General features: G+C 29.1%; 1 protein-coding gene and 1 long non-coding RNA gene across 9 annotated transcripts; one reads left to right on the top strand and one right to left on the bottom strand.

The window, feature by feature from the left end:
• Positions 1–6,169: 6,169 nt before the first annotated feature.
• Positions 6,170–8,309, top strand: LOC105116303 (uncharacterized). Of its 8 annotated transcripts, none has more exons than XM_011013586.1 (3): positions 6,170–6,309; positions 6,428–6,550; positions 7,985–8,309. In XM_011013586.1, the coding sequence occupies exons 1-3, from the start codon at positions 6,271–6,273 to the stop codon at positions 8,165–8,167; spliced, it is 345 nt and encodes a 114-aa protein (XP_011011888.1). In that variant the 5' UTR covers positions 6,170–6,270; the 3' UTR covers positions 8,168–8,309. The 8 variants fall into 8 exon arrangements, 4 of the variants coding, with proteins under 4 accessions (XP_011011888.1, XP_011011890.1, XP_011011889.1 ...); XM_011013588.1 differs by having other exon boundaries at positions 6,175–6,309; positions 6,431–6,550; XR_840509.1 differs by having other exon boundaries at positions 6,177–6,295; positions 7,988–8,309.
• LOC105116301 (uncharacterized) lies at positions 6,575–7,900 on the bottom strand. The gene is made up of 2 exons (XR_840505.1): positions 7,818–7,900; positions 6,575–7,775 (listed from the first exon to the last, which is right to left on the bottom strand). It is a non-coding gene; the product is annotated as an uncharacterized LOC105116301 (long non-coding RNA).
• Positions 8,310–9,567: the final 1,258 nt, after the last annotated feature.

The following is a 9,567-nucleotide window of genomic DNA, read 5'->3' as shown; positions in this document are numbered from 1 at the left end:
TAGTAGTAGTAGTAGTAGTAGTAGTAGTAGTAGTAGTAGTAGTAGTAGTAGTAGTAGTAGTAGTAGTAGTAGTAGTAGTAGTAGTAGTAGTAGTAGTAGTAGTAGTAGTAGTAGTAGTAGTAGTAGTAGTAGTAGTAGTAGTAGTAGTACTAATAATAATAATAATAATAATAATAATAATAATAATAATAAAGAAAAAGAAGGAGAAGAAGAAGAAGAAGATGAGAACTTTGAGATGGAATATTAATGTAACGATTAAACAATGATAATAACAAATGTCAAGGTTAGAGGTTCCACTAATGGTATATCAAACAAGTATAGTATAAACTCTTATTATTGAATTGGAAACCACACACAAAGGAGGTTCCAATCAGATTATATATTGTTAACATGATTACATTAGTCATCTTATTCAATTAATGCTAATACTTGTAAATCTCGTCAAGCATTCATGATTATAACTTATGTTAACAATAAATCAAGTTCCTTTCATAGCTCAGGTGTCGGTTATACCATACATTATGGGCTATGAAAGTGCCAAGCATTTGTTGTACCAAGTGTTATACAACATAAATCAAGATTAGTCATTTAACAAGCAAAGTATTAAAGAGTGAACAAGATAACAAATATAAAACATGTTAGTATCAAACATTAAAGTCCATATTAAGTTTACATTATACTTATTCTTACACCATTAGTGTAACCTTTTCACCTTGACATAATTAACTTAGCTAGACATAATGAAAGAAAGCAAAATAGATAAACAAAATAAGAACATAAAAGTTAACTAAGTAAAGGAAAGGAAATGAAAGGCATAAACTTAATATTAATGAAAACAAAGCATAAAAAATACAAAGAGAGAAAGGAAGAGCATGATCTTGATCTGGACACCAAGATGCCTAAATGCATGGCAAATGCCTCCTTTTATAGGCCAAAAATGGGAACTATTGATTTGATGACTAATTGATAAGTGGGTGACCAACTTTTGACTTGGTGACAATCCTTATCTTCTTTTGTCTGCCCAAAACGTCATTGATAACGTCAAAATTGGAGCCAGTTGCAAACATGAAAGTTGTAGGCAATTGTCTCAGCTTTCTTGTGTAAAAACTTCAGCTCATTTGGACTTCTAGAACTCCAGATATGGCCAAAATACCGAACAGTGCTCGGGCTGGAAGACAGATTCGGGCTTCTTTGTTGTTGCTACAATTTGGACTTGATAATGGCCTTTTTAGATCTTGGGCTCCATATGAAAGTTGTAGGCCTATGTCTTACCTTTCCATCCATATAAATTGGACCTAAATCTGAGATATATAGCTCCAGATATGACCCATTTACCGAACAGTGTTCCGGTTTGGATTGCACCGACATCTCTTTTCTAAGTTTGGCCATCTCTTTATCCTTGCAATTTAAGTTCTTCAAGTCATCAATCAATCCTTTCATTTATGTGATAGGCCTGCATTAAAAATAGATATTTACCATAAATTATAGGTATCTTATATTATTAGATACATTCTTATAAAACATATTTTAGTTAAGGAGTTATTGATACTTCAAGTGCAAAATGATGATATAAAACCATGATAAAAATGCACTTTTAAGTACTAATCACTATAACACCCAACTTGGATGAAACTTAATACATCCTAATAAGGGTGCGCCATCATCTTTACATTAGACCTTAATAGTTTGGTTATGAGATGGACTAGCTGATATAGTTTTGATGGATGTTAAATCATTTTTTGTTAATTTAAGGATGACAAATGCATGGTTATATAATGATGATATTGATCTAGTCTAATTCATAGACATGTATAACATGGATCACCCTATTGGCTTCTTTATTAGAAAGAAGATAACACACATTTAGTGATTCATAATAGATTTTTCTAGACCAAATAACCTATATTGAGAAGAAAATAGTCTAAAATATGAGCCACAAGATTAAATGAATCATTATAGCTTAATAGAATGTTTTGAGGCTTTCAATAAAGCCTATAAGTGTATAGGACAATATAATTGAATTTGTTAACTAAAGCCACATTAAGACCATAGATTGATCTTTCTCGATATGACAAGCTTTCCTCTAACACCACAAAATATGGATGATGGATAAGTTGAAGTTTAGGACACACTAATTCAAGTTCACTTAGGATTGAAAATAGGATTAAACCAACCTTTATAAATACATGTATATTACAAGAGCTTCAGAAAAAAAAAATTATTAGTAAATTTAACATGTACAAAGACTATTTTTCCTAGTGTTACAATGAGATGCTTGGATTATATAGAAGCTTGGTCAAACATTCTTTACCAATCAAGCTTGGTTTCAAGCCACTTATATAACTTTTTTGGAGAGTGTCTCTAAACATGATTGATCATGTGAAGGAAAAAATTGAATGACTTTTAGAATCTGGATTTATTAAGCTAGTGAGATATAGTGAATAGATATTTAATACTAGTGTTAAAAATGAATACCAAGTTATGCATCAAATTTTAAAAATCTAAATCATGTAACTTTAAAAGATGAATATTCTATACCAATGACTGATATGCTTATAAATGCATCTAGAAATGAAATACATAGTTTTATGAAAGGTCACCTAGTTATGAATAAATGTTCAATGAAAAAGATAATATTTCCAAGACTACCTTCACTGGAAATGAGAGAATAAGTGATAATGCCTTTTAAATTGAAAAATATAAGTGCAACAAATAAAAGAACTATGAACTTAATCTTTCATGATATGATTAATCATAATATGAAGGTTTAAATTAATGATATTATGATAAAATTAAAATCAAGATCCACTAACTAAATGAACTTTATATTGATTTGAACTAATGAGGATGTATTAGTTTAAAAATGAATCCCTTAAAACGAGCCTTAGAAGTATAAATATATAATTTGCTAGGGATTTTTAGTGCATTAGTGAGGCATAAAGGTAAACAAAAATAAAGAACAAGCTATAATGGATGCAAAATCTTATTGGCAAGATTAATTTTGTAAAAAGGTTTATTTTAAATATTGCAAGGAAGATTAGACCTTTTATTTAGTTGGTGAAAGGAAAAGCTTTAATGAGTTTTAATGAATGAAAAGATACAAGTTGTCTTTGAATACATAAGAGCTTGTTTAGTTAGACCCTAGAGTTAGCCCTCTCAAGGCTTGGAAAGTGTATAAGATTGTATATTTCAATATTAGAAGGATCAATTAACAATATCCTATCATAAATAGTGTTTGAATATATGTTGTCAAAGCCTTTTTTTTAAAAAAGATATTGTATCACTTGAATATATGTTGTCAAAGCCTTTTTTTTTTTTTAAAGATATTGTATCAATAAATGAAGATTAACATTGTAGAACCATTTACATACCATAAAAAAATAGTTGAAGAATGAGCCTTAAGTGATTTCTTAGTTTCTCATCCTTACATTAATATATACTATGAATTGAAACAAGATATTAAAAGTATTATTGTAGAACCATTTACATAGTAATTATGGTTTAATGGATAAAAGACTATAAACAAAATTGATGTAGGGTTAATATCCCAAATAGGTCATAAAATGACCTTATTTTTTTAGCTTTATTTTCTTTGCACAAATAACGATGATGAATAGGTGAACTTAATTTAAGCTTGAAGATACTCCAACAAACAGGAGCACAATCAATCATATAATAATGAATTCATTACTTATTATTCAAGTAATTATCTAGTTCATAAGTGTGAAATATCAACTTTAATTCCATATTAGATTATGGCCACAAATCTCATTAAGAGATTTTTAATTTTATTTTTGTTTTTTTAATGAGAAAAAACAATAAAAAAGCCAATAACTTGGCTCAACATGGATCTAGATACTAGATTATCTTTAATAATCATGGCATTACCCTTACTATAATCATCGATTAATCGACCATACACATCAAACATGATTGTCTTGATAAATAAAGCAATGAAGATTTCATGATTAAAAATACATATGACAATAGTAATAAAATTGTTTCTATTTTTTTATCAAGTACAAGAAAAAGGTCTTAAGGACACTAGTTTTTTTGATCCATCGGAGGATTGGAGGAATTAAACTAAAAAGGATTCGCAAGATCCTTTGCATAAAGTTTCAAGGTCTTTTAAAATTAAAATGTTTGATTTTACATGTGTAATATAGATTTCATGATTGAAAATGAAAATGATAATAGCAATAAAATTGTTTCTAATTTTTTTTTGTCAAGTACAAGAAAAAAATCTTAAAGACACCAATTCTAATTCTTTTGATCCACTTGAGAATTAGAGAAATTAAACTAAAAAGGATTTGCAAGATACTTTGCATAAAGTTTAAGATCTTTTAAAATTAAAGTGGTTGATTTTATATTTATAATAAATGTATTGTACAAGAGTTCTTCATCAACTAGGTAGAGATAATTTATTATAGCCAAGTCATAAAGACTAATGGTTTGTAATACATACATGAATACGAAGGTATTGCTAGATTTATACTAAAATAAGGAAAAGGCTGCTAGAAGCTTTTTGTTGAGTTTTAACATGATACGTGATAGTTGAATCCTATTAAAAATACAATAATTTTTTTATTATAAGCTTAATGATGTGTTTTTCCCAACCATCTAATACAATCTACAAGAACAACTTTTGGCTATAATAAGATAATTTTCTTCTATATTTTTAAATTTATATAATTAGTTTAAAAATGAATTCCTTCTCTTTTGAAGTATTGGAAATGTAAAGATCTATATATATATATATATATATATATATATTTGCTATGACTAGTACTTATAGTAGATCATTCAATGTGAGGAAAGTACTCTATTTAAGAGGGCTTATTTTAGAACAAAATTTAAAGCTACCATTTAATTTTTGAAAGAATGTAGATTATTTGAGGTTTTTAATTGAATCTTTACAAAAAAACATTATCTAGGGTTTTTAAATAATATTTAGATTTTATAAGAGATAATGAATTCGGTGTAATTTAACCTAAATATCCTACCTAAAATTCAAAGAGCGTGTAATTTTTAAATTAAATTAATTTAGATGAATAATATTATTTTTCATATCATACTTAATTTAATTTTAGTACATGTTTGATAGGGTTAATAATCATTCATTTAAGAAATAAAAAAATAAGAAAGGTATTGTTTTTACCTAAAAAAATACATGTATCAAGCATAAAAAACAACGATTATTCATCACAAAATAAGAATAGAAAGCTAAAATTAATTATGAGTTAAAACAATTGATTGAGTTAAAAAAGTATTTAGTTCGATTAAGAGTCTTAAAGAAGCAATGAACTAGTCAACTAAGTTACCAAAAGTTATTATCAATCATAAAAAAAACAATAAAAAATAAAGTTTGAAAATGCACACAACTAAGGAGATACTATCCTTCTTATTATCAATCATAAAAAAAACAATAAAAAAAATGCACACAACTAAGAAGATACTATCCTTCTCAGAATGAGAATCATCAATGGAATAACCAATCAAATAAGAAATATAAGACTAAGATTCAAGTGTTATTTAATAAAAAAAAGGATTTGTCTTTTAATAAAAAAAAAGGATTTGTCTTGTATTATTTAATAATTTTTTTATATGATATTAGTGTATGTAGAACTATTTATATAAATAGAATTCAAACTCTACAGTAATATAAATAGAGTTTTATTATTTTATCACATAAATTATAATTCAGTTGAATATATTAGCATTTTTTTTTTCTTGAAATTTTTATTTTATTTTTTTATCAAATTATTTAATTTTATGTACTTTAATTTATGCGATTTTATTTTATTTTAAGACTTGTATTTAAATTTATATAATTATATTTTTAGAGTGTTTGTTTAATATTCTAGTGGCCATTATTTTTACTTAGAAATATATTAAAATAATTTTTTAAAAATTTTATTTTTGATATTAATATACTAAAGTTATCTAAAAATATTAAAAATATTAATTAAAAAAATAAAAAATAAAAATTTTATAAAAATGTTTTTTTAATTACTAAAACAAAAAGATAATCTAGATTGACTTATGTGAGCAAGTTTTAGAATTTTTTTTAAAAATTAAAGTATCTACCTTCCTAAAATTAGCACCTCTTTTTTTTTTGTTCTTTTTCTATAGTCTTTTCTTCTTAATTGTCAAAAAGAAAAGATCTTTATATTTTTGTGGCTTTCCTTTTTCCACTCTTCCACTCTCAATTACAGACACGCAAAAGAAAGAAAGTAGACTCGCAGAGAGAGAGAGAGAGAGAGCAGAAGCATGACAATGGCGTCTTGGAATGTAGGTGCGTATCAGAAGGTGTGAATCAATCACCAATTCACGGAGGTTTTCTTTAAATTGATTCGTAATTGATCTATTCATGTTTTCTCACATATAATCATTTTTCAGTAATTGCTCTCTAACTATAATTTGGCAGCAGACACCAACACTTGATGTAACATGCAGAAAGAAAGAAAGAGACAGAGACCGTTCCTACCCTTATAAAGTCATTGAAATTACACCTCCTCCAAAGAATCTTGGTATCCGTTGCTTCCCCCCTGTAAGTTTTTCTTTTTCTTCATTCGTTTCTTCAAACATCAAACACAGAACGCTTGTTGTTTGGGAGATCTTTGCTAACCATGGGGTTGTTTGCTACTTATTTTAAGCGTGTTTTTTTTTTTTTTTTCCCGAGTGGATAAATAAGAGGAAAGTGCAATGCAGTTGAGAATTACCATGCGATGCTTTGGGTTTGTAGGGAAATGGAAAAGTTGTTACCGTAGATGTGAGATTTCGGCTGTGATTTGCAGCTGCTTTGGTATAAAAAATAAATCAAAGCTAAAATGATACTGAACTAATTAGTATGTCTGTTCCTTTAGAAAGAGCACTCCGGGTGTTAAGGCAAAAGGCTACAATCCTTTCTGTTCTGTCTTATTTTATATTTAATGAACTAATGATACGAATAACTGAGAGAGAACACAAACAAATTAATGAATGCTGGCATAGTTTAGCAATATGAAAGATGCATGATGTGCTTAAATTAAATGATGTCAAAGGAGGAGCAAAGTTAAATAATAAAGGGGAGGGCAGAAATTGGATGGAGTGCTATGTCTGCTGTTTACAGCTACCTCAATAAACTGAATGAATGTGGGCAATAGCAAAGAAGTTTGATTTGCTTATTGGAGAACTGAAAGGTACACTGCACTTGGTGCTTGCCTAATTCTTCACTGAGAGAAGGTTTGGTGTTGATCACTTGGTGGAATGGGAAGAGGTTCTCATTTTTGTCCTAGGATCCTCACTCCAGTCCTCAACGCTCCTTTTCCAGCTGTGCGTGTAATCAAATTATTGTAAGAAATCTCCATAATTGACCTTAATGACACAGATAAGAAAAATCGACATAAATAAGAGAATTTAATATAAAGTTTGAATGGATATACACATGCACATATAGAAGGCTACTGCAAAGAAAAGTTAGAGGTCGCCATCACAACATAGATAAAGGTACATATCCCTGAGATACTGTTCACCTGCTTGCTGATAGCAGACCTACTTTAAAGGATAAAGAAGAGGAATAAATATCAGCTTTTATGTTGTTTAAATGCTGTCCAGGCTTCCACTGCTCCACAAATCAGGGTTCCCCAAAAGGAATTGGGGAAATTAGGGTATTCTTGCAGCACCATAATTCCATGTTCTGTGTATCCTCTGATTTGGGAAAAGACTGATGGCTATAGTATGGGGTCAAATTATGGAACAATGAGCTGTTTACCTTGCATTTATGAGTTGTAAATGTCAGATGTGCCTGTATGATTTCTAATAGAAGAAACCAAAATGCAGACCCTTCTTTTGCGGTCCGTGTACACTAGAAACAGAAAATTCAGTGATCTGTCTGTCCTTGGTCATATTTTTTATGTTTATATCTTTGTTCATCGGATGAATTTGATGTTACTATTGTGCATCAAAAAAAATTTCTTGTTCATTTAAGCTGTTACTGGTGTAGCAGAACCTGCAATGTGGAGAAAGTGTGACAATTGAAGGGCAAGCATATACCATTTCTTCTGTAACTCATCGATACCAGCTTCGGAGGGGGAAGTATGAACCTAGCGAGAAGAGACTTGATGTTTTGTCAACAGGGAGATACATCTTGAACTTATATTTAGAGAACTTGCTAGAACAATCTTGATATTTTGTGTTGTTAATTTCAGAATCATTTGTCTCCTGAAATTCATGAGCTTTACAGGAGAATGAATCTCCTGCTGTGTTACTATAATTACTGGATTTAAAGAGTCCAGTCGTCAGCATCATGGATAAAGTTTTGAAGTTTCGGTATACTTTGCTGCGGAAAAAACTTTAACTCGTAATAATACTCTCGTTAAAAAGAGAGAGAGAGAGAGAGAGAGAAAAGAGAGGGGCTCATAAAAACCAGAGTCATCTTTGAACACGTAAATAAAATTCTGTTTTGAAGAGCAGAATATAGCTATGAAAAGACATAATTTCCGTTGAAGTAGTTGATCGAAGTACATTAAGATGTATTTAGCATTGACAAAACAATGCAAAAGAGCTCATCTTTGAACACGTAAATAAAATTCTGTTGTTGAAGAGCAGAATATAATTTATGTACAAAGAGTTGCAACAACCAAGCAAAAGAGTAAAAGACTGTCTCAAGATCAATAATTCCAAGTCATCCAAATCAACAAAGGTTGAACCAGAAAAGCAAATGAAAATGATAAGAGGGCTGGCCGCTTTTTTCTGCAGATGTGGAGTCTCATCGTTCTGTATTTTTTTTCTTTCTTTCTTCATGTCTTTAACGAATAAACAGGAAGTGAAAAAACATAGAAACAACATTTTATCAGCTAAAACATTCAGAACTAAGAAGAAACATATCAAATGTTTATACAATAGCTTCCTAGAAAGCCCTTCGAGGTCTATAATTGCCCACTCTAGCATTAGCAGTCTGTCCTGAACATCCATTTCCACACTCTGCATTCTTTCGTTGCCTAAATAATCATAATTTTTGGGATTCATGATGTAATTTCAAAATTAATATGTTTTTTCAATGCAGTTAAAATAATAAATAACTTGATAAAATCAGGATCAAATTAGAAAGAGATTAACTATATAAATTATAAACAACAACAATAGTAGTGGTAGTAGTAATAGCAAGTTAAAGAGAACCTTAACATTGTAAGATTAATGTGAAGATTAAAAAATGATAAAAATAATTGTCAAGGTTAGAGAATCTACTAATAGTATTTCAATCAAGTATAGTATAAACTCTTATTACTCAACTAGAAACCACAAACAAAGGAGATTCCAATCGGATTATAAATTTTTGCAAATACTACAGCAAGTAATTCTTTTTCAGTGGTTGTGTAATTTATTTGAGCACTATTTAAAGTTTTACTTACATAGTAAATCACATAAGGTTTCTTATCTTTTTTTTGTCCCAAAACAGTACCTACGATATAATTACTAGCGTCACACATTATTTCAAAAGGTAATGATCAATCAGGAGGTTAAATGATAAGGGCACAAGTAAGTAAGTTTTTAAGTTTAACAAAAACTTCTTTAAAATGTTCAGTC

The sequence above is a fragment of the Populus euphratica genome, unplaced genomic scaffold (genome assembly GCF_000495115.2).
Source record: "Populus euphratica unplaced genomic scaffold, PopEup_1.0 scaffold903.1, whole genome shotgun sequence".
NCBI classification, from domain to species: Eukaryota; Viridiplantae; Streptophyta; class Magnoliopsida; order Malpighiales; family Salicaceae; genus Populus; species Populus euphratica.
The sequence above is the reverse complement of the archived record's forward strand: the minus strand, read 5'-3'. Positions and strand labels throughout refer to the sequence as shown.